The 26,871-nt window shown below is 40.4% G+C and overlaps 1 protein-coding gene across 2 annotated transcripts in view; it reads right to left on the bottom strand.

Annotated features, from left to right (window-relative positions):
* Nucleotides 1–278: 278 nt before the first annotated feature.
* Nucleotides 279–26,871, bottom strand: part of LOC136885999 (retinol-binding protein pinta) — an 83,055-nt gene continuing 56,462 nt past the window's right edge. For both annotated transcript variants that reach the window (XM_067158711.2, XM_067158710.2), the window contains exons 6-7: nucleotides 10,400–10,502; nucleotides 279–4,414 (exon numbers count right to left, since the gene is read on the bottom strand). In XM_067158711.2, the coding sequence (XP_067014812.2) occupies nucleotides 4,263–4,414; nucleotides 10,400–10,502 (255 nt within the window). In that variant the 3' untranslated portion in view covers nucleotides 279–4,262. The remainder of the gene's footprint in view (nucleotides 4,415–10,399; nucleotides 10,503–26,871) is intronic.

The raw sequence follows: 26,871 nt of genomic DNA, 5'->3' as shown, positions 1-26,871 counted from the left end.
CCTCTGTATTTCATTTGTTTATATTAACAAACCTTTCTTATCATCAATTGTTTAATGTTGTAGTTATTCGCCAAAGAGTCAAATCTATCACCAGATTCTCTCTTGATAAAATCCGTAGCTCTTGTTATGTTAATACAGAAAATTACCGTGTAAACTTACCAAAATGCCCTCGTGCGATATTTCTAATGCTTTATGTCCGATGTTAATTTTCACCTTTGCTACTCTGAAATTCACAAAAATATTATTTACTTAAAAAGATGAGATTAGCTTTACAAAATAGAAAAACATTTATTTACAGAAAACGTACAGTATCTTAAAAGTTCAATGTTTAATCAGCAGAAAGGGTTATTGTCTTCAGGTAATTGGTAAACTAGTATGTTTGTCTCAATATTGGATTGATGGATAAGACGAAGGTGGTCCCTCACAGCCCTCTGGTAAATCAACTGGATTCCCAACGCGAATATAACTAACTCCTATGACCTCGCGTGACATTTTCATCGGCAGAACTGAGGGGTGGTGGTCAATAGAAAAAAAAAGGGCATGTGGTCTCAAAATTACAGCCCAAGAAGTAAATTGGGGCTGGGTATTAATTAATGAATTAATTAATTTGTATATTTAGGCCTAGTTACACTGCGTTACTGGATTATAATAAGTCAAAATACAGAGCTATTTTTATCAAATTTTCATAAATACTCAAAAGTGTACAGGGAGTACAGTACATAATTTAAGACTTCATAGCGGAGTACCGAAGCATACAAGCGCTGAGAAGCGATGACAGCGAGCACAGTGCCCGCACCGGTGAGTGGACGTAGTCGTCATTGAGTCCGGTAAGATCGCAAATGTAATAATTTTGTTGCATTGCAAGCTGACGAGTGTGAAATATCAATTTTCTGAGCTGATCTCCGAAGCGACTTACGTGGACTCACTTGCAGTCTTGCCTGTATATCTTCTAATCTCTCCTGTGTAAGAGCTGTTCTCCCTCCCCGTTCTTTTCTTTTTTATTGGTTCCGGAACCAGTATTACACCACTTGTGAACGACTTGCTGCATGTAATATTTTTGTGGTACCGTAAAACCGGGAAACCATCTACGGAATTTTCAAAGGCAACTTTTAACTGGTTTCTTCTTTCTGTGCAAATAACACTTTATCAAAAATATTGTATGTACTGTAGTGTATTTAACCGTTAGAATAATAACCTCACAACGTGCCAAAAAGTCCAATAGTTACTAGCGAACTGCTGCGCCAGCTATCAAGACTTCCTATCACTCTAAGCTTGACACAAACCATATGGCACTCACTTGGGGATTCCCGCGGCCTGTGAGCAGAAGGGCGAAGTCTTAAATGATACTCCCTGTATAAGGGTAAATTGCTCTTTTGTTTGCTTTCATCTTTGACTGGTATCAATTTTTTTTCAACTGAATGCACTTCGTCAGCATGTTTATGTCTGTGGCCATCGTAAGGAGTTCGCTCATCATAGAAATCTAAACAAAGCAGACCTCTTTGCTACGACTTGAATTTTCACCGATGAGCAGGAGTATCGCGTAATTGTCAGCACTAGGGTCCCATACTGCTCCTGGCCGCTGAAAACCTCCCATACCGCTCCCAGATTGTTCTGAGCAGAGTTCAGGGACCGTACATCCTTCTCGACAGAACCCCAGATATGCTTAATAGAATTGAAGTCAGGCGACCTTGAAGGCTAGCAAATATCCTGATGTCCGCGATATGTGTTCATTGAACTAGTTGGCCACTATTCGGATGCGATGAGCCGGTACAGCTCTTCTTCAGGGTGTGGTAGGTTTTGAACAAATGGGTAGATATCATCTGACAGCAGGTTTCTGTATCGTTCGCTGATGAGGGAGCGATGACAATTCTACCAGGCGTCCTATTGCATACCACATGGACAACCTTCAACTGGCCTACAACATTGCCATTTCACCAAAACGCAGCTATCCGTAATTCAATCGCTGATTAGTGGTCTGCATAAATCTGTGTATATGTTCGGTTATCTGAGCAAAGTCGCAATTCTCGGCAGCGAAACTTAAGTCAACATTTCGAAAAACTGTCAAGTGTATCGTTTCGGCCGCGTTGGTATTGTAATGCTGTTATCACAATGAAAGGAGGTTTGATCTACCAGCCGTGGAGAAAGCTGATGTGCCTAGAGTAAACCAATGGGGGTTACGTAAACAAATCGTATCCATGAAATTTCATTGTGATTATTGTCCTAAATGGAAGATAATAGTTGCTTTCACGCATATCAAAAGTAAAATTAGCGGTATATTAATACATACCATCATTACTAGAGAAATGTGCATACATACCGCGACTATTTCGCTGTAGACACGACTCTCTTCTGTGGCATTTCGCTTCATCGTGCCGTCTTTTGTTTTCTTTCTGAGGTCCATAGCTAGCACCAAATACAGTAGAGACAATACGCGACACTCTGCGAGATATCGAGGGACAGCGATTAGAGCTCTGTCTAGCGGAGTGACCTGGAGTTACTGGTTCTGTCATAAGAACACGTGTATTTGTTTGTGAAGATTTTGGCGTTATATATGCGTTTTCATTAAGTTGACATAAGTAAATAGTAGCGTGCGTCATTCCTTTATATCTCCTGTCAATATCAGTGGAAGGATATGTGCTGCGTTTGGCTGCAATGACTATGAAGTGCAGAAGAAGATATAAGTAAATACTGTGTTTCCATATATATTCTTCCAGTTACAAATACATTTTTATAGTACTTCCTGAACTTCAGACCTGCGCGGCCCATATTTTAACTGGCTAAAAATACAGTATGATAAGCTTATTTTATTATATTAGTGCAGCAGTTTACTTTCAATACCGATGTGTTGTTGTAGGTGTGATCTGTGGGTTTTGATTTAATTCAGGAAAATTCATATGCATATGTGCGTGGCTGGTTGTGTTCCAAGTTACCCCGTTTGGAAGGCCGTAATGCGTTGTCAAGCACTGAAGAAAATATGGATGGTTTAAGAAATGTACATATTTTGTTGAAACAATGTGATGATGTAAATTTGCTTTACCCTAACCTAATGGCAAGTATTGCTTATAGGGAAATTTTGAATGTTTTTGCGGCTAAATTTATAGATTTTCTTTCTGTTAGTAGGCTTCAAGTTAAAAGGAAAAATGTCCAGCTATTAAATGTAAATTCATTGAATGATGTGTGTAAGGAATGTGTCGATGTTTTCATTGACAAGTGTTTTAATGTGATGATACAATGCTTTTAAATGATAAAAAAGACAAAGTTCAGGCAGGAATATTCATAAATAAAAGATCAAGCCTTTTCACAGCAGTCCATTTTACGTCTTGATGATATGTCTAATTTCAGTCTTTAAATAATAACCTGTTAAATAATTCTTCATTCATTTATCAAGAATTGCTTCAGCACCTTAATAGTTTCTTTCTAGACGTAATTTACTTATCCATTTCAGTATGTACATTTCCATTGATATTTGAATTTAGTGCGAATTTACAGGTCACGCCACTAAGAGCGCCACTTGCGAATTGTCTCCCATTTTAACAAGGCTAAATCGGGAAGTGTCTCGTATTGTCTCTACTGTATTTGCTAGCACCGAACGACTGAGAGTGCTGTGTCTGTGAAGTCGCAATATATTTTTCTATCATGACTAGTGCGGGCACTTCGAACGGGAAAATGGAGGGGGGGAATATTTCGTACGTAACACAAAAATATTTTTGTTGATAGAATAATAGCATAATCTCTGGACCAATAATTATATTAATTAATGAGTTATGGGCACAAGTCAACAACTCACGCCACAAATTAACATCAAACAAAGCAAAGCAAAGAAAAACAGTTCAAAGAAGTTACGTGGGCAAAGACTTCACACACAGAAGTGTTACATAACAAAAGACACTGAAGCGCTGTGACGTAGAATTTAAAGTCGTAATGCAGCAAAGTATGTGTGTATATATTTCTCTAGTAATATTTCGTACGTAACACAAAAATATTTTTGTTGAGAGAATAATAGCATAATCTCTGGACCAATAATTATATTAATTAATGAGTTATGGGCACAAGTCAACAACTCACGCCACAAATTTTCCGCTTAGTTTGCATGAAAGCAATTATCTTCCATTTAGGACAAAAATTATAATGAGATGTAATACATAGGATTCGTTCACTTAACCCTAATGGGGAATTCGGAAGAAGAAAACCGGCTCTAATCTCTACCATCAGACAAACCCACTGAGCTGAATTAAACTGCAGTTAACATATCAAGCGCTCACTTAATCGACTGCTAATTGTCGGAAGGAACCCTCTATCCCGAAGAGGTCCTCCTGCGTCTTGGGTCTCCCAGGACGTTTCTTCTCGTCGCATTTGTACTTCACGTCCTCCAAGTAGTAATCTCGATAGCTCTCCACCTTCTTCTTCCAAGTGACTGCAAATAGAAACAGAATACTGTATTTTAGTCATCCATCTAACAGACGCTGTCTGCATAAAATCCACAAAAAAACAACATAAATAACACAGTTAAATGTGTATTTTATTGTCCTCTCCACAACTTCTTGGCAGAATGTTAACTTCCTTTCAGATATTCATAGCTAATATCCAAGGTAAGATACAACTAACTTTTCCAAATAATTGAGGCATTGGCATGGGAAAGGTACTAAGTTATAAAAGGTGAATTTTACTACAGAAGAAGAAAATTGTCTTGAGAGTACTATAAAGTAGATGATATTGAAAAAAAATCACGTTAAATCAAGGAATTATCAATTTATCAGTTTTAACAACAACGTTATGCTAATTATGATTCAAGCACAAATTACACGGTAAAACGCATTATATTCTTCATCCAAGAAATCCGGCATAGCCAATAAGTCCTGTTCTTTCGGTTCGCTGATAGGTTCCTTCCAACTAGTTTTAAGAACTGTATGTTCTTGATCGCGTTATAGGACCGCCCTCTTTTGAAGATCTTGTGCTCCTTCCACAGTTATGACCCTGAATGATTGCCTTACCTACACTGACGCAAGTTCAGCTCTGGAAATCCTTATCCAGCTCACAGTGTTAATATTAAGGTGTTGAATATTTAAAAAACTCTTGCTTTCCAAGGCGAAGTCAAAACAAAATTACGAGAAATGGTTGAAAATGTTTAGCCTTTCTTATCATTTCCGCAACCACTTCTGGGACCATTGTTGGACACATGTAATACCTATTTATAAAAACAAAGAACTAGTATGAAAGTCATGTCAAGTTGCTGGCAACAACGACTTACCGTTTTGATTGAAATAGGTTTCGGAGGCATTCTGACTACTGAAATATAAGTATGACGAACTGTAATAGCTATAAAAAAGGTTTACACGCAGTTGACTGTCAACAAATGGCAAAGGTTATACCTAATTCCACCAGAGGCACGGGCTGATTTACTACATTCGCCAATGCCAAACCTCGTGGACTTAACACATGTTCCATCTTGCGTCAGTCGGAGAAGCAAATCTACTCTAGCAATTGACTTACAACCTTTTCCATGTCATTGGCATGAGCATTTACTAGTTTCACAATGAAGAAACGAAATTTCTATTCTTTTACCTGCTTCCTTTCCCATTTCAACGCTACAATTGTCTTAAATCAATCAATCACTACTGATCTGCATTTAGGGCAGTTGCCCAGGTGGCAGATCCCGTGTCTCCTGTGTTCCTAGCTTTTACTTAAATGATTGCAAAGAAATTGGAAATTTATTGAACATCTCCCTTGGTAAGTTATTCCAATCCCTAACTCCTCTTCCTATAAACGAATATTTGCCCCAATTTATCCTCTTTATCTTCATATTTTGATTTTTCCTACTTTTAAAGACACCACTCAAACGTATTCATCTACTAATGTCATTCCACGCCATCTCTCCACTGACAGTTCGGGACATACCACTTAGTTGAGCAGCTCGTCTCCTTTCTCCCAAGTCTTCCCAGCCCAAACTTTTCAACATTTTTTAACGCTACTCTTTTGTCGGAAATCACCCAGAACAAATCGAGCTGCCTTTCTTTGGATTTTTCCAGTTCTCGAATCAAGCAATTCTAGTGAAGGTCCCATACACTGGAACCATAGTCTAGTTGGGGTCTTACCAGAGACTTATATGCCCTCTCCTTTATATCCTTACTACAATCCATAAATACCCTCATAACCATGCGCAGAGATCTGTACCCTATATTTACAAATCATATTTCTGTGATTACCCCAATGAAGATCTTTCCTTATACCTAGGTACTTACAGTGATCCCCAAATGGAAAACTCACGCCATCATGGCAGTTATTATTAACATGGATATGATTTTGGAGTGGGGCCTATCTGGAATTATGTCTCTGTCTGGTTATGGGCCCAGAAGATGGTTGGATCCTGAAATAGGACCACCAAAGTATGTGCGGTTCCGGAGAAACCACATAAAACAATAGCAGCACCAAAATGATGCGTTCTAGGCAAGTTAGATTTCCATTACTTTCCTCACTGGGCCATAAGCTGCTACTGCAGCACAACTAACCCTATTAGCAACACCTTCCACAACACTCAGACACACTGGATGTACTCAGCACCACCCGTACTCCAGTAGCTTCCTAACTTACGCAGTCATATATGAGACTGGGATTTCCTTGAAAGGTGCACGTTGATCGGGACTCTGCCAAGCGATGGGTGCAACTGTACTGCATCCATCACATCCATCAAGAAATAGCAACGGCACATATCTGTAGCACCATCATATTCCAATCACCATTGTAACCAAGGCAACCAGTGTTCGCCTACGAGAGCTGTAAATATAATAGCAATATTTGACTAACAAGTACAATTGCATTACATTTCTTCAATGTAGTAACCTGTCGTTGGGGACCGTTTACAAGGCTTTCCTTGTTCATGGCAATGACGGAGCGCCCTACTTTGCGGAGTACAGATGCCACGTCAGGAAATCGGCGGCCTCGGAGTAGTTCCATAAACTTGGGAAACAGCCTGAAGTCACAAAGAGTGATATCTGGTGAGTACGGAGGATGTTTTTTAAGACCTCCCGATGCAACAGTCGCAATAAGAGCTTGACATTGTTTGCGACATTACAACGTGCGTTGTCATGCAACACGAAAGGGCGATCATCTCGCAATAAACGCGGACGTTTGCACCGCATAGCCGGACATCTCGTAGTCCTATGCCACAATGTGCACAAGCTTCACCCGACTGCGTTACTGTCGAAATTTCTGTGGACGTGGCGAACCTGGGTGACGCCATTCATTCCATTGACGCTTTAATTCACGCTCTTAGACTCGTGCCCACGTCTCATCAGTGGCGACAGCACGCTGCAGAAATGCATCTCCTGCGCTGCGGTATCTGTCCAGGTGGATGCCAGCCAGTGCATACCGGTGCCATTTCTGTACGTCGGCGAGTTGATGTGGAACCCAACGTGGGGCAATTTTCCTCATGTTAAGACATTTCGTCAGTTTGTGCCACACCGTTTGATGACTGAGACCAAACTCTGCGGATAATTCCGGGACAGTCCATCGATGGCTTGCGGAAACGAGACCACTCAAGAAGTCAAACTGATCTTGAGAAATGGACCGCCGACCTGTGCGATGCAATTCCGCCGTCTCATTCCGACCAGCACGAAACGGCTTGACCGATCATGCAACCGTCCTATACGGTAATGTATTCTCGCCACAAGCTTCAGGTAATCCCCGAAAACATTCTGATACATTTTTGCCACGGGTAACATCCATCTTAATCCACGAACGCTGATCACTTTTCGAAAACATGCTTTAGAGCGGTGGTATCGACACTCTTCACTTCAACGCTACACAGCAACAACACTCTGAACTGCATGCCCGTCAAATGCTCACTACATCGACAACAGCGCCACCTGACCGCTCCTATATCCTATTTGCGCATACGCGATCTCCTGCGAGTGTCTGGATTACGTTGCCACTACTTTATGTACAGACCTCGTATGTACACTAAACCTGTGGCCACTGAATTAGGCGGGTGAGTTAAACTGCACTGTTGTCAGATATGGGAACAGCGAAGCGACAGATGGTCAAGAGAAAGGATTGGCAACGCTGATCATGCAGTACTGTCTAGTCGAAGCCGGTCGGCTCCAGGTTCACATATTCTTTAAAGTAGTTCTCTTTGTTATATTACGAACTCAAATATATAGTATTCAAGTATTTGCAGTTATATTGTAAGCCAAATAAATAAAAATATTTTAATTAAAGTGATACAAATGAGTACGTGATCCAGAACTACTTAACGTGCCGTGTATTCTGCGCTGGTGCGGGTGACCTGAAGGACCTCAGCCAGCGGCATTTATATGGCCACTTTCTGGGCCATTTTCTAGAAAAACTAAAAGACCCATTGAAACATGTTTTAGATAGGAATTTAAGTCAGAAGATTTTCTACTTATTCCCGCCGATAACATTTTATTTGCTAAAGAAATAGTGGCCGCTTACTGAAAATTTCAGTACATGATTCTATGGATTTTGACATCTTCAGGTTTGTATTCTTTATTATTTATATTGGTTTATATGAAAAATAGTTATACCGCTGAAATCAGCAGTCTTTCCTCAAGCTTTTAGTATAAATTGTTTTGCAACGTTGAAGGAGGTAACATCAGAAGCTCGGGAGGGAACAAACTGCCTCGCAACTCCGAAATAATGTGTTCAATTAGGCATATATTCGCCAGTTGCTACATAACCTCGGTAACAGCGTAATTTCTCTGAGTTCCTTTTACGGCCAATTCAAGGATTTTAATTCTGGACTGAGGAATGGAACGCAGTTCACTCGATACGAGATTTTCTCAAGCTCTTAGTTACAGGAAGAAAGCGCACACTGAGAAGATAACGCTACTGACCTAGTGTACATAGACAACACTGGTAGCAGAACGTGGTTCACTTGATACGAGATGTTCTCAAGCTCTTAGTTACAGGAAGAAAGCGCACAATGAGAAGATGACGCTACTGACTTATTGTACATAGACGAACAGTGGTTGCCAAGGTTACAATGGTGTCGGGGAAACTGATGACACTGATTTCATATACACTCCAGTCCTTGTTAAAAGATCATATGCAATTTTTGTAAGTGTAATAGTTGTTCAGTAAATCATATTTGACACGTTAAATCACGGTCTATAAAACCAATCACCAATAACATTTCAGTGACTGAATTAGCTAGAGCGATGCATCAAGTCGGCAGTGAAGTATGTCTACTGCTACCATTCATCTCCACTAGATGACAGCATTATTGAAATTGTACAAAACTAATTCCCGGTTGCAGGAAAGCCAATCAAAGTTTGACTGGAGTTTGATTGGCGATCAGTCTGGGTTTGATTTGCATTCATCCTATGTGCGTTGCACAATCAGCAGTCAGTGTTTGATCGACGATCGATCTCCGATCAGATTTGACCAGCAAATTCATGCTGATCAAGCACTGATTCTCCAATCAGTGCTTTCAGTCTTTAAACTCAATGACGCTTTCTTTTCATTAAATACATCTGATCAAACGTTTGAGTGGTAAATAAATTCGTGTTCATGTAGAAAGTGCGATTTGAGTGACGTAATATTTTGTTTCCCGTAGTCATTATTCGCACATATAATCTCAATCTTGAACATGGAACTAGTTAATTTATATCAATCAAATCTAGAAATAAATTCTATATTACTATATTAATACCCATGTAAAGCGAGACTTTCTATAATTAATAAGCCAACGTGACAAAAGTTCAACCTATCCCCAACATGGTTGTTTCTTCTCTTGTAATTTTTTCCACACAGCATCTGTTTATTATTTTCAATTATTATGCAAGTATCCCTCAACTATATTAAGCAAGAGGGATCTATCATTCAATGAAAAACTTGGCCCTCTCACTTTCTTAGTGGGGATATTACTCATATTGTCAAAAATGAATTATATCAAACGTAAGCGTCAAAATTCCCCCTTTTTTCATTGATTTCTCAAAAATGATCAGGATCAGCTGTTCCCTGATTCACTGCCACTTTGATGTCTTTGCTAGACGCCAAAGAGGATAAAATAGACACCATCCTTAACGAATCAACACGGCAGTGCTCACAAATTACGCTGTTGCCAGATCTATTTCCTTCTCGGATCTTCAATCAGTACATTGGAGAAAGTAGATCGGAGTTTAGGTTTTCTGCAACGCACTCTGGAAATAAAGTTGATTGGCAAACAGCTGATCTGCCGTTAAGAACTGATTTGATGGACCTTTCTGCAACCGGGCATAACCCGTTAAGAACGTTTACAGCAGCTGTTATATAAGACATTCCATTCTACTGACCACATACGTTTATCATTTAACTTTCTCCTTACGGCTCATTGCGATTTGAGTGCGTACCCAATCACGGGATTAATATTAGCTAAACATAAAAACGTAGACATATCACATACCTGCAAGTTCTTCTGTAGAGGGAACATCACCACCATAGTCTTTGGGTAATACTCTCTTGGGAATGTTTTCACACAACGCTTCCAGAGATGGATGCAGAAAAATCTGGAAGAGATGAGTATTGTTAGTTCAGTTTTAGTCCACAACTATTTAAGGTACGGGTGTTCTCTTCGATTATTAAAAAAAAAATGTCTAAGACGAATATGAAATTCAGTATGGAGGCAGAAAGCGAAGGGCGTATGCCATTTCTAGATATTCTGGTTTTCCAGAAAATCGGACAGCGTTGAGTTTACTACAAAGTTTCATATTATGCAAAACAAGACCTACAAAGGTTCTTTCATCATTACCCATAGCACAAATTTTGCCGTCCTTCACATTTTCATTATCAATCAATGATCTGAATTTAGGACCATCGTCCAGGTGGGAGACTACCTATCAGTATTTAATAATTTTTCAAAGATTTTGGAAATGTAAAGGACATTACACTTGAAAAATTATTCGAAAACCTTTTCTCACCTGCTATAAATGAACATTTGTTCTCTTGAATTCCAACTTTATCTTCATATCCTGTTCTTTCCTACTTTTTAAAACATCACCCAAGCCTATTCATCGACTGATGTCCTATGTCACTGACAGATCGGAACATACCATTTAGTCCAGCATCTCGTCTCCTTACTTCCAAGTCTTCCCAGTCCAAACTTTGCAATATAATCGTAACTCTACTCTTTTGCCGGAAATCACTCAGAACAAGTCGTGCTGTTTTCCTTTAGATCTTTACGATTTCTCGTATTATGTAATCCTAGTGTGGATCCCATACACTGGAACCATACTCTAATGAGGGTCTTAGCAGGGAGTTATCCCCCCTCGGTTACGTGAATGATTGTGATCCACGAAATATCACTGTAATATTTGTCACAAATGGAAGATAATAATTGCTTTTACTCAAATAAAGTCTCAAATCGGAGGCTGATTACGAAATAATACGAAATATGTTATTTTAGAGAATACATACTTTACTGCCTTACAACTACTATTTCTGCTACGTCGCAGCGCTTCCGTAAGTGTTTTGTTAGTCTAACACTGTCGTGTGTGATGTCTTTGTTCACTGAAGGACTTTGGTGTCATTTTATTTATTTTTCTCCTTCGATGTAATTTGAAAGGCTGTCACTTCATGTGCTCGAGCTGATTCATTAAGCGATTTATTGATCCAGGAATCATGCTATTTTCCTTTTAAAATATATATGTATTGATCCATGGATCATGCTATTTTCCTTTTAAAATATATATTGATCCATGGATCATGCTATTTTCCTTTTAAAATATATATGTATTGATCCATGGATCATGCTATTTTCCTTTTAAAATATATATTGATCCAGGGATCATGCTATTTTCCTTTTAAAATATATATGTATTGATCCATGGATCATGCTATTTTCCTTTTAAAATATATATGTATTGATCAATGGATCATGCTATTTTCCTTTTAAAATATATATGTACTGATCCAGGGATCATGCCATTTTCCTTTTAAAATATTTATGTATTGATCCATGGATCATGCTATTTTCCTTGTAAAATATATATTGATCCAGGGATCATGCTATTTTCCTTTTAAAATAGATATGTATTGATCCATGGATCATGCTATTTTCCTTTTAAAATATATATGTATTGATCCAGGGATCATGCCATTTTCCTTTTATATATGTATTGATCCAGGGATCATGCTATTTTCCTTTTAAAATATATATTGATCCATGGATCATGCTATTTCCCTTTTAAAATATATATGTATTGATCCATGGATCATGCTATTTTCCTTTTAAAATATATATTGATCCAGGGATCATGCTATTTTCCTTTTAAAATATATATGTATTGATCCATGGATCATGCTATTTTCCTTTTAAAATATATATGTATTGATCCATGGATCATGCTATTTTCCTTTTAAAATATATATTGATCCAGGGATCATGCTATTTTCCTTTTAAAATATATATGTATTGATCCATGGATCATGCTATTTTCCTTTTAAAATATATATGTATTGATCAATGGATCATGCTATTTTCCTTTTAAAATATATATGTATTGATCCAGGGATCATGCCATTTTCCTTTTAAAATATTTATGTATTGATCCATGGATCATGCTATTTTCCTTTTAAAATATATATTGATCCAGGGATCATGCTATTTTCCTTTTAAAATAGATATGTATTGATCCATGGATCATGCTATTTTCCTTTTAAAATATATATGTATTGATCCAGGGATCATGCCATTTTCCTTTTATATATGTATTGATCCAGGGATCATGCTATTTTCCTTTTAAAATATATATTGATCCATGGATCATGCTATTTTCCTTTTAAAATATATATTGATCCAGGGATCATGCTATTTTCCTTTTAAAATATATATTATTGATCCAGGGATCATGCTATTTTTCTTTCAACAAAATACCCGCGCTAGACATATGGACAAAGATAATGAGAATTCACAGACATAGCACTCCCATTCGTCGGTGCCAGCCCTGGATCTCAAGAAAGAAACAAAAGACGGCGCGAGCAGCGGAATGCAACATAATTGAGTCCTGTTTACAGCCCGTAAGTACGTATACAAATTTCTCGCTAGTAACGACGGTATTTCTTAAGCAACCTCCGATTTGAGATATTATTTGAGTAAAATCAATGATTATCTTCCATTTGTGACAAATATTACAGTGCTATTTCGTGGATCACAATCATTCACATAACCCCTCCCTCTTCTTTACATCCTTATTACAATTCCTAAATACCCTCACAACTATTGCAGAGATGTGTATCCTTTATTTACAATCCAATTTATGTGATTACCCCATTGAAGATCATTCCTTATATTAACACCTAGTGTTAATTAAAGGAGGATTCTTCGTCTTGGTGAAAGTTACAACTTCACTCTTCATCCCGTTTAGAATCATACCATTATCCTCTGTCCATCTCACAACATGTCTGTCTCCGTAGCATAACGGTTAGTGTTATTAGCTGCCGTCCTCGGGGGCTCGGGTTCGATTCTCGGTACTGCCAGATATTTAAGAATGGCCGGAGGGCTGGTATGGTTGAAATGGTACATGCAGCTCACCACCATTGGGGGCGTGCCTGAAAAAACTGCACCACCTCGGGATGAGGACACGAATTTATCTCACAACATTGCCTAAGTCCCCCTGCAGTCGCTCACAATCTTGCAACTCATTTACTACTCTATACAGCAGGGTCTCTCAGGGTGCATGCACTGTGCACGGTACAAAAGACGACTTCACTTGGCTGACCAGAATGCAGACCCTCACTCCCCGATTTGGAGCAATAGCGCTGTCTCTCTCTTTCCCCACGCCTGTCTCAATCGCTCCGCCTGTCTCCCTCTTCCTCACTTGCTCCGTAGCGCTCCACATCCGAGCCGAGTTGAGCCGAGCTTAGCCGAGTAGCCCAGAGACGAAGCGTTGGACCGAGGTGAACCGAGCGGGACCGATGCACAGTGCAGAGAGCTCTTGCGCCTCGATTTGCACGCGTGACATTTTGGGCGTTTGAGAGGCCCTGCTATACAGTGCAACATCATCCACAAATAGCCTTGTCTGTGAAAAATGAAATTATTTGAAGTGAAAGTGATTCCGTACTTACTTATGGACTGCAATTAATATGGGAACACTTACCAATGAAGCAATTAAGGGAGGTTGAAAACTTAAAAGCGAGATACTTGAAAAAGCTACTAGGTTTATCAAAATACACACGGTCGCGCTACTTATGTGCTGGTAAGGGAAACATTTCTGCTAGAGGACCTAAGGTTACAACTGCTCTTGACAGCTACAGCTGCATACACGGAGCTCCTACAAGACTTGCAAATGAAAAGGAATAACATAGACGAAGAATTTTACACAACCACGGCTATGCAAACCAAAGACTGGATGGTTACAATTCCCGACCCTGCCGGGAATCGAACCCGGGACCCCTGTGACCAAAGGCCAGCACGCTAACCATTTAGCCATGGAGCTGGACAGTAAAACGAAGAGAAGAATTTACAGATAGGCCAGTAAGATAAATGCAGAAATGACACATACGTAATGGTACAGTAATAGGGTAAGACTGCCAATATCGCACCGGCTCTTAAATCGAACCAACACGTTTCTAAATAAGCCTGTCTTATTTATGCACTACCTAGTAATACTAATTTGAACTAAGGAACGCTTCCATGATGCCATAGTGGTCTGGTCTTCCTGTGTGAGCTTGTTTGTGTTGTATTTGCGTTACAAGAGAAGTGACCATTTGTATGTAAGTTTTGTGTACTTCTCATAATTTCCTGATACTAAGGTGAGAAAGATTGGTACGTCCACTTCTATTGCATATAATTAAGATATTTAGGTACTCTTTAACATCGTTATATTTGCGATCCGTCAAAAATGTTTCGGTTAATGCACAAAAAACTCACAAAATGGCGTAGTTGCTGAAATCGCACCACCACTGAGTTGCCTAAATAGTACCGGTGCTATTTAGGAATCGCAATAAATACTGGTGCTTAGACTGGAAATTTTCATATGGTACATTTACAGGATAAAATCATTTCAAGAGTGTCTGTGAAAGTTGACGTTCCACAATAATATTGTTGTTTCATTCTTTCTAGAATTCGGTTAATATGGCAGGGAGGCAGTACAGGAAATAGTCTCCGGAAAATATGACACGTGCATTGGCGGAGTTTAGGGAAGAGAAAATAAAATTGAATTAATTTTGAAAAAAAATTTATGAAATAACAAAGGAAACCTTTCTAAGGCACGCCTGAGGAGAAGTTATTCGGGGAGTTAACAGTGGCTGCAACGCGGCAGTGGATGGAAGACAAATAGCGTTTACCACTCACAGCTGAAGAACAACTCATTAGTGTAATTTTAGAGTTCGAAGAGAGCGTGTTCGGTCTTACGGTAACTGACGTCAGAAAATTAGCTTTTCGAATATTTGAGACTAAGAAATTCAGCATGGATAAGCAGCAAGAAGCAGAAAAGCATCGAATCTGCCAATTGCTCATCGGCATCTTCTCTTCAACGGTCTAGGAAGCCAAGAATAACGGCCGAGAGGATTCGTCGTGCTGACCACACGACACCTCGTAATCTGCAGGCCTTCGGGCTGAGCAGCGGTCGCTTGGTAGGCAAAGGCCCTTCAAGGGTTGTAGTGCCATGGGGTTTGGTTTGGTTTGGTTTATCTTCTCTTCAAAATGTTGCGGCTGAAATTGCTGCAGATTGGTTCTGCATCATTTGCGAGGAACAGTCTGCTGAAAATGGGCTCATGAAACCTGTACTGGTATTCAAAAACATGAAAAAACGTTTTGTGCATAAGTTAAAGACTGAACCCGAACATTGATACAATTATTCTCTTGCTTTCAGTGGGCAGATTTATGGACATTTAATCATAACAATCATGAACCATTTTTATATTTTTTAAGGTTATGTTGTATCATATTTAGTGCACTACATAGAGTGTCAACTTCGGGTCCGACTTGTTGGCTGAAAGGTCAGCGTACTGGCCTTCGGTTCAGAGGGCTCCGGGTTCGATTCACCGCCGAGTCGGGGATTTTGATCGCTTCTGCTTAATTCTTTTGGCTCGGGGACTGGGTGTATGTGCCCGTCCCAACACTCTCCTAATCATATTCAGACATCACACTACACTAGCAACCTCCACAGAAACACGCAATATTAATTACATCCCTCCATATAGGGTTGGCGCCAGGAAGGGCATCCGGCCATAAAACAGGGCCAAATCCACATTACATTACATTACATTACATTACATACATACATACATATGTATGTGTGTGTGTGTGTGTGTGTGTGACGCAGTTCGTACCCGCGACCCTACAGGTGGTAGCAAAAGAAGAAGAATGGAGAGTCTACTTCGGAGAATACTCTTAATTTGAAAAATATGTTTTCAACTGAAAACCACGTACTGGCAGGCATGAGTGCTTTTTTGGAAACCTGTGGTTGCAATTTAGGAAACCAGCAGCCTAAATGGCACCAAAATAAATAGTACGCCTATATGTTATAGAAAAAATTACTTTAAAAACCCTTTTGATATCCAAAACACAAATGATCATTTCTATATATTTACGCATATTACTTTAATAGAGCATTTTTAAGGCTTCTATTACAATTTTCATGAAAAGTTCTGCGGTTTAGGCTACCTTACTCTAAATAAATATTACATTATGTACAACAGAGAGGACAGCAATGAGAAGAGATGACCAGCCCTGTAACGTTCAAATACCCACTTCACGTTGTTTCCAATAAGAAAACGTAAAGGTCCAATAATACTGCCCTGTACGACCTCCCTCTTAACCATTACAGGATCGGATAACATTTCACCCACTTTAATTCTCTGAGTTCTATTTTCTAGAAATGCAGACACGCTGTGACGTACCCACTTTGCCCACAGATGTATGACAAATTTATAACGTGGCGGGTCACTTTAATATTAAAATAAATAAATGATATGTCATGGTTTCTCCAGAAACAGTATCCCAAGGGCGCCAGTCTTCAAGCTTATGGCTTGAAAACAAAAGTAGATAATAATAATAATAATAATAATAAATAAAATACGTAATGAGACTCAAAAAACTCCCAGGGGTGGGGTGAACGGAACACAAATCATTAAGTACACTAACTTGGAGTTTAAGGATCATTAATAATCATTTCATAAAATACAAATTAAAACAGCTATTTATTAAGATGAAAACGTGACGTAACGGCGTTTTAACGAAATCTGAACTTACGGAAGCAAAAGAAAAAGTGAATGAAATTAACTTTATAAGAAAATGAACTGTTGCGCGAAGACTTGCAGTAACTTATGCCATAAGCTCACCAAATGTAGACTCTGTTGTCTTGAAGCTGAAGATGGGTGGATCTCTCGTACAGGCTGCCTCATCTGTTGTTGGATTCCAGTCCTACATCCACATTTCCTGTCTTTAACACTTCCTATTGTACTCCTTACATAAAGTCGTAATGAGTCCTAATTTTAAGTGCAAAACCACCATGGGTTATGTTCATGGAGAGAATACCTTCGTATTCTTCCGTATTACGGAACAGTAGCGTAGCTAAATTCATAATAAAAGCTCTCCTCCCCTATACCAGTCAGAACCGGTCTCCCATTGACTACCTTTCGTCATTGAGATAACAAGTCCCAATGAGAGTAACTTTTGAGTAGAATATACTCAGATGCGAAGTGAACTAAGTTAAAATCTTCTCCGATGTGTAGACGTAGAATCGTAGTAAGAGTATCTTCCAAGCGTGAGAATCAGAATCAGAATGTCCGAATCTCCGAATCTGAATGTGAGTCTGAATGAGAGTCTGACTGAGAATGTTAGTGTCCTCTCCAGCCCTTGTCGGTGGTATATATCGGTTCAAAAGTCTCCTTCCATCAGCCATATCACATGGTCCAGTAAGATTCGAGGTCTCATCCCTTCTCCCATGTATTGCTGTGCATCCATCACGTTGCTTCAATACGTTCATTCACATAGGCTGAACTTTCCCGCTGAAATAAAGCGTCCCCAAGCTGAGTTTGAAAAGTGGGTGTTAATAATGTATCAACTGTCTCTTCATGAGGTGGAGAGGGTAAGGTCTCTCGTAATCTAGATGACGTACTTTTCCTGGAATTGGGCTGAAATTAGCCTGCTGACTCTGGTCACCTCACAACGGCTATTGGAAAATTTACTGCAAGTTATAAATATGCGTGATGTTGAAATACTTTACCCAATAATTTGTTCGTTCAGAATACGTTATAGCCGCGATACAAAGAAATGAAATGATGATTGAAATGGATGATAAAAAAAACCTTATATATATATACATATTAATTTTAAAATGACCTATCAGTGATTAAATATATACATCTTATCAATTAAATATATAGTTCAATAATTAAAAACGTACAGTGATGTCCCAAACATCACAACGCATTCAACCAATTTTGCCTAGTCCGATAGGACTCATTTTCATCAGTAATCTCCCATGATCTACCCTATCAAAAGCCTTGGATAGGTCAATAGCGACACAGTCCATTTGACCTCCTGAATCCAAAATATCTGCTTTATCTTGCTGGGATCCTACAAGTTGAGCATCAGTGGAATAACTTGTTCCAAACTCGAACTGCCTTCTATCTCACCAGTTCAGTAATTTCGCAAACGTATCTAAAATATTCAAAAAGAATGCCTTCCCAGAGCTTACGAACAACACATGTCAAGCTGACTGGCCTGTAATTAAGGCTACGACCGCTTCTTTCCCAGTCCTCTCCCTGTCAAATTCCATCGTTGCCTTAATACCTGTCTGTGTCGGCGCGACGTAAAACAAACAGCAAATAGAATAAGATATCCTGAGTCCACCCAGCTTTCAGTCCCGTACAGCCAGATCAGTGCAGCCAGACCGTTCATGGCAACACTGATGGCTCACAGCATTACCTTAGATACACCTTGATTCATTTTAACTTACCCTACTACCATCCTGGGAAAATACGTAGGTTGAGTCATAAGTCATGGCAACTTCTTTTTTCTCGCGAACAGGAGAAAACACCTAAAATCTAATATATGTCTTTGGAAACGTACGGTATGTACTTGCGTACGATGCCCCCAAGTTCCATGTGTGAGTGAGAGCTTCACAAAGTGGAAGTCAACAAGCAAGGTGTTCTTGTGTGTCATCCAGTGCGTGAGGGGCACACTGTCAATGCAGTTTATTACAATTCCTTTTTGTTGTACCAATTGCGCCGTGTAGAGTCAATCAAACGTCCAGATCTTGTGGACAACGCCATAATCCTACACGATAACGCGACAGCGCACACAGCAGCCATCGCTCAGCGTCGCTTACAACGGTGGGGATGGGAGGTTCTTCCACAGTCGCCTTATTCGCCTGATCTGAGCCCATGTGACTGTGATCTAATCCCCAAAGTCAAGAAGCCATAACCTGGACAACGGTTTGCTAACAAAGATTACATCGAAACAGCATTTCGGAGAGAGGTGTCACACTTTAGCGATACACATGTAGCGAATGGTATTCAGCGTCTGCCCCACCGCTGGCAACGCACAGTGGAAACCTTGGGTAACTATTTCGAAGGTCTGTAACCAGTGGAGACCTGTCCTTTGTACGTAGTCTTGTGTATTTGCTGCCTATACCATTATAAAAGGCTCCATGGCTAAATGGTTAGCGTGCTGGCCTTTGGCCACAGGAGTCCCGGGTTCGATTCCCGGCGGGGTCGGGAATTTTAACCATAATTGGTTAATTTCGCTGACACGGGGGCTGGGTGTATGTGTCGTCTTCATCATCAGGTCGCCTACGGGAGTCAATTCAAAAGACCTGCATCTGGCGAGCCGAACTTGTCCTCGGACCTCCCGGCACTAAAAGCCATACGCCATTTCATTTCACACCATTATAAAACAATGTTTAACAATGGCCTATGTTCTGTCCCTTTCCTACGGGAATCTCCTGAACTCAGAATTTGTCTTCAGGCACTATGCATAAGTACATGCCCTATATTTCCAAGTGCATATCTTAGATTTTCCGTGTTATTTCCTGTTCGCGAGAAAAAAATACTTGCCATGATTTATGACTCAACCGTCGTATATACATTATAAATCGAAAATTTATAGAATATTTGATACGGACAATAAATGTATGCGGTAACTACCGAGGAATCACCATCATCTCCCATGTTGCCAAGATAAGGAAGGAAAGGTGGAAAGTCACTTACAGCAGGAACAATTTGGATTCAGAAGTGGACGGTCAACAATGGTACCCATTTTCATTTTGAGACAGATTATATAATATATAATTTCGTGTGGCTATTTCTAGGCGGGTGCAGCCCTTGTAAGGCAGACCCTCCGATGAGGGTGGGCGGCATCTGGCATGTATAGGTAACTGCGTGTTATTGTGGTGAAGGATAGTGTCATATGTGGTGTGTGAGTTGCAGGGGTGTTGGGAATAGCACAAATACCCAGTCCCCGAGCCAAGCGAATTAACCATTTAAGGTTAAAATCTCCGACCAGGCCGGGAATCGAACCTCTGATTCCAAGACCAGTACGCTGACTATTCAGCCAACGAGTCGGACGAGACACATTATGGAAAAAATCTCGGAATATGGAAAGAGTATAGTAATGACTTTTATAGACTTAGACAAGGCATAAGACAGCTTTCCCAGAACAAAAGTTTGGGAAAGACTGACACAGAGGGGCTTTGGTAAGGGGCTAATAACAAAGGTAAAAGCAATATAAGTCCGCCTCTGTGGTGTAGTGGTTAGTGTGATTAGCTGCCACCCCCGGAGGCCCGGGTTCGATTCCCGGCTCTGCCACGAAATTTGAAAAGTGGTATGAGGGCTGGAACGGGGTCCACTCAGCCTCGGGAGGTCAACTGAGTAAAGGTGGGTTCAATTCCCACCTCAGCCATCCTGGAAGTGGTTTTTCGTGGTTCCCCACTTCCCCTCCAGGCAAGTGCCGGGATGGTACCTAGCTTAAGGCCACGGTTGCTTCCTTCCCTCTTCATTGTCTATCCCTTCCAATCTTCTCATCCCCCACCGAGGCCCCTGTTCAGGATAGCAGTTGAGGCCGCCTGGGCGAGGCACTGGTCATCCTCTCCAGTTGTATCCCCTTACCGAGAGTCTGAAGCTCCAGGTGACTGCCACTGAGGCGGTAGAGGTGGGATCCCTCGCTGAGTCCGAGGGAAAATCCAACCCTAGAGGCTAAACAGATTAAGGAGAAGAAGAAGTTTAAGAAGAAGAAGAAAAGCAATATAAGATAACAAGCTGCAGTACCCGTCGTTGAGGCGACAATTATGTAGCATATAGCAGCTACTTTCCGCCAATATTCAGTCATGCTGTTTTACTCGGGATATCTATCGGATATGAGTGGCAGGTGAAGAGACAAACCACATTACAACAATGGTCAATATAACGTTACCATTGATCAGACAGATCATTCCTTTATGACATTTTTCTCATTTTTTATAATCATCTTCACATTTTTCTTTCTCGATGTTGACCGATGACTATGCGGTTTTACACCTTAAAACAATCATGACAAAAGGCATCACCAGTTAACACGATTAAATAATATTTCCAATACAACTGCATAAGACATAAAGGATTGGAACTTGTATTCTCTACAAGTTTTGTTACGGTATGTAATACTTTGCGATAGGACCAATAACATAGGTTTTTAAATAAAATTACGCACCTTCCCCTTAACTATCATTTCATTCAGCGTGAATAAAAATGATTTCTAACCCAGACTGCAGCACCTTATTTTCAGACTTTACATACTGATTTTCATTAAATTCTGTTCACCCATTTTCTCGTGGTTCATTCTTGATATGGACTTAGCAACAAAACTCAAAATTCTCCAATATCTCTTATCATAGCACCTACTGTGAAAATGTATAAGACATAAATTATCGAAAATTTAATTCTGTATAACATTCGCTATGTGGTATTTTTCGATCGGACCAATAATAACGGATAAATTTGAGAATTAAATTCTTTGCCTTCCCCTAAACTACCATTTCACTAAGCGTGAATTAAGTTATTTATAGCCTAGATTGTATTTCCTCATTCCCCGACTTTACGAACCGATTTTCATTAAGTTCTACTCAGCCATTTCCTCGTAATGCCCGTACATACATACAGGCAGACAGGCACACAGAGAGAAAAAACGAAAAATTCAAAAGTGGTTCATGTTTGTGGGTTACTGTAGTCACGTCCTAGTTCGTGAACCATGGGCAACGGCTGAGTGGCCTAGTAAGTGGTCCTGAGAGTCGGGATACCAGTTGCTATGGAATGGGAGTGGGCATCTCGGACATATTCTGAGTCCTGGCCCTCCTTGTGCTCAGGCGGCTAGGACTATACAATTCACCGGTGGTCCATAACCCGTTAGAGGAGAGATCCTCTCTTGGACTATGTGCAAGTAGGGTAGCATCCTGCTTTATGAATCGACCGAGCTCAGAACATTTTTAAACCGGGCGAGTTGGCCGTGCGCGTAGAGGCGTGCGGCTGTGAGCTTGCATCCGGGAGATAGTAGGTTCGAATCCCACTATCGGCAGCCCTGAAAATGGTTTTCCGTGGTTTCCCATTTTCACACCAGGCAAATGCTGGGGCTGTACCTTAATTAAGGCCGCTTCTTTCCAACTCCTAGGCCTTTCCTATCCCATCGTCGCCATAAGACCTATCTGTGTCGGTGCGACGTAAAGCCCCTGGCAAACAAAAGAACATTTTAAGCAAGCCTGGGACCTATGGGAGTAACGGAGTCCCATTCCCATTTGACAGGCGAGGGTCTCCTTGGAAACAACTTGGCGAACGAAATGGAATTCGATAGGGAGCTATCAATATTAATGGGGCTTATGGAAGAAAGAAAGTAGAACTGGCTGAGTCAGCAAAGAGGATGCATCTGGATGTGCTAGGAGTAAGTGATATTCGGGTAAGGGGAGATAACGAGGAAGAGATATGAGATTATAAAGTGTACTTGACGGGTGTTAGAAAGGGAAGGGCAGAGTCTGGGGTAGGGCTCTTTATCAGGAATACCATTGCACGGAACATAGTTTCTGTTAGGCACGTAAATGAGCGAATGATGTGGGTAGATTTGTCAGTTGGAGGAATTAGGACTAGAATTGTGTCCGTGTATTCACCATGTGAGGGTGCAGATGAGGATGAAGTTGACAAGTTTTATGAACCATTGAGTGACATCGTGGTCAGGGTCAACAGCAAGGATAGAATAGTGCTAATGGGTGATTTCAATGCGAGAGTTGGGAATAGAACTGAAGGATACGAAAGGGTGATTGGTAAATGTGGGGAAGATATGGAAGCTAATGGGAATGGGAAGCGTTTGCTGGACTTCTGTGCTAGAATGGGTTTAGCTGTTACGAATACATTCTTCAAGCATAAGGCTATTCACCGCTACACATGGGAGGCTAGGGGTACCAGATCCATAATAGACTATATCTTAACAGACTTCGAATTCAGGAAATCTGTTAGGAATGTACGAGATTTCCGGGGGTTTTTCGATGATACAGACCACTATCTGATCTGTAGTGAACTAAGTATCTCTAGGCCTAAGGTAGAGAAAGTGAAATCTGTCTGCAAACGAATAAGGGTAGAAAATCTCCAGGACGAGGAAATTAGACGGAAGTACATGGATATGATTAGTGAGAAGTTTCGAACAGTAGACAGTAAGCAGGTTCAGGATATAGAAAGTGAATGGGTGGCATACAGGGATGCTGTAGTAGAAACAGCAAGGGAATGCCTAGGAACAACTGTGTGTAAAGATGGGAAAAGGCGAACATCTTGGTGGAATGATGAAGTGAGGGCAGCTTGTAAACGTAAAAAGAAGGCTTATCAGAAATGGCTCCAAACAAGGGCCGAGGCAGACAGGGAGTTTTATGTAGATGAAAGAAACAGAGCGAAACAAATAGTTGTTGAATCCAAAAAGAAGTCTTGGGAAGATTTTGGTAACAACCTGGAAAGGCTAGGTCAAGCAGCAGGGAAACCTTTCTGGACAGTAATAAAGAATCTTAGGAAGGGAGGGAAAAAGGAAATGAACAGTGTTTTGAGTAATTCAGGTGAACTCATAATAGATCCCAGGGAATCATTGGAGAGGTGGAGGGAATATTTTGAACATCTTCTCAATGTAAAAGGAAATCATCCTGGTGGTATTGTGAACAGCCAAGCAAATGGGGAGGAGGAAAATGATGTTGGTGAAATTATGCTTGAGGTAGTGCAAAGGATGGTAAATAAACTCCATTGTCATAAGGCAGCAGGAATAGATGAAATTAGACCTGAAATTGTGAAGTATAGTGCGAAGGCAGGGATGAAATGGCTTCATAGATTAGTAAAATTAGCGTGGAGTGTTGGTAAGATACCTTCAGATTGGGCAAAAGCTGTAACTGCCCCTGTCTATAAGCAAGGGAACAGGAAGGATTGCAACAACTATCGAGGTATCTCACTGATTAATATACCAGGCAAAGTGTTCACTGGCATCTTGGAAGGGAGGGTGCGATCAGTCATTGAAAGGAAGTTGGATGAAAACCAGTGTGGTTTCAGACCACAGAGAGGCTGTCAGGATCAGATTTTCAGTATGCGCCAGGTAATTGAAAAATGCTACGAGCGGAATAGGCAGTTGTGTTTATGTTTCGTAGATCTAGAGAAAGCATATGACAGGTTACCGAGGGAAAAGATGTTCCCCATACTGGGGGACTATGGAATTAAAGGCAGATTATTAAAAGCAATCAAAGGCATTTATGTTGACAATTGGGCTTCAGTGAGAATTGATGGTAGAATGAGTTCTTGGTTCAGGGTACTTACAGGGGTTAGACAAGGCTGTAATTTTTCACCTTTGCTGTTTGTAGTTTACATGGATCATCTACTGAAAGGTATAAAATGGCAGGCAGGGATTCAATTAGGTGGAAATGTAGTAAGCAGTCTGGCCTATGCTGACGACTTGGTCTTAATGGCAGATTGTGCCGAAAGCGTACAGTCTAATATCGTGGAACTTGAAAATAGGTGCAATGAGTATGGTATGAAAATTAGCCTCTCGAAGACTAAATTGATGTCAGTAGGTGAGAAATTCAACAGAACTGAATGTCAGATTGGTGATACAAAGCTAGAACAGGTCGATAATTTCAAGTATTTAGGTTGTGTGTTCTCCCAGGATGGTAATATAGTAAGTGAGATTGAATCAAGGTGTCGTAAAGCTAATGCAGTGAGCTCGCAGCTGCGATCAACAGTATTCTGTAAAAAGGAAGTCAGCTCCCAGAAGAAACTATCTTTACATCGGACTGTTTTCAGACCAACTTTGCTTTACGGGAGCGAAAGCTGAGTGGACTCAGGATATCTTATTCATAAGTTAGAAGTAACAGACATGAAAGTAGCAAGAATGATTGCTGGTACAAACAGGTGGGAACAATGGCAGGAGGGTACTCGGAATGAGGAGATAAAGGCTAATTTAGGAATGAACTCGATGGATGAAGCTGTACGCATAAGCCGGCTTCGGTGGTGGGGTCATGTGAGGCGAATGGAGGAGGATAGGTTACCTAGGAGAATAATGGACTCTGCTATGGAGGATGAGAGAAGTAGAGGGAGACCAAGACGACAATGGTTAGACTCGGTTTCTAACGATTTAAAGATAAGAGTTATAGAACTAAATGAGGCCACAACACTAGTTGCAAATCGAGGATTGTGGCGACGTTTAGTAAATTCACAGAGGCTTGCAGACTGAACGCTGAAAGGCATAACAGTCTATAATGATAATGTATGTATGTATGTATGTAAAAAGTGCATTTCCTTGTTGCTATGGACATGATGGATACAGAAATACCATTATTTTTAAATTCTGAGTAATGTACGTACAAAACACTCATTTTATAAAATACCAGGCGGCTCGCGAGCGCCGTACCTTTAACTTATAAATGTCCCGCATGCACAAATGACGAATGGGATGTCTACTAACTGATTTCCACAGGGGCACTACTGCCAGCAGGCAGGTTACGGCAGAATATGAAGAGATAATGACCGGACGGTCGCTCGCAGCATGTTCCCCTGCGCTACCCGTCTGATGCAACCCCTTGTATTAGTAAACCTTTTTTACGACCGAATAGTTCTAGGCTAGTGTGTTCAGCAACAACGAATAAACATATGTCATTTTAATCTGTAGAGAATCTGGTGAGAATGCAGCCACAGCTCCAAACAGCCGTCTGCTTTCTACACACGCATTTTGCCGATCAGTATTACTTTTTGTTTCATACAAAAAGCTCTTTTATAGAGTGGAATGTCTACACCTGTATAGATTAATAAGTTATTACATTTTCTTTTTTGCGCCTTTGGCGTATTTACCAATGCACCCTGTTACGAAACATGTGCAGTAAGATGACTGCTATTTGTTTCACAACATCCACAATACAGCACGCTGTAGCACTCCTTCGAAATCAAGTGATAAAACATCCCATGTATCACTAGTGCATGCGGGACAATTTTAAGTAGAAAGTACGCCCTCGCGAGCCGCCTGGTATAGACTGTTGCAGCTGTGTGAAGACAACAGTGGGTGGAACAGAATGGTTTGGAATTGGCAATGGGATAAAAACAAGGGAGTGTTTTGTCACCTTTATTGTTCATAATGGTGATTGATGACATCAAAAAGGCAGCAAGGGAAGATTATACAGGGGAAAGAATGAAGGTAATGATGTTTTCGGACGATGATGTTGCCTGGGGAGAAGATGAGGGGGAGCATGGGCGCCCGCAGGATCTTTTCCAGGGGGGGGGGGCACATTAACAATTTTCTTGAATATAAAAACCAATATAACGTCAGCAACATTAAATTATTTACAGAAACTTCCAGTTATAACATATGCTAGATGACTGTCAGTACTCAGTAATTTCAGTTTATGAAATAATCTGGTATGATATTAAACAATTGAACATCAACATCTTTAGAAT

The sequence above is a fragment of the Anabrus simplex genome, chromosome X (assembly GCF_040414725.1).
Source record: "Anabrus simplex isolate iqAnaSimp1 chromosome X, ASM4041472v1, whole genome shotgun sequence".
Taxonomy (NCBI): domain Eukaryota; kingdom Metazoa; phylum Arthropoda; class Insecta; order Orthoptera; family Tettigoniidae; genus Anabrus; species Anabrus simplex.
Note: the sequence above shows the minus strand (reverse complement) of the source record. Positions and strands in the feature narration are given on the sequence as shown.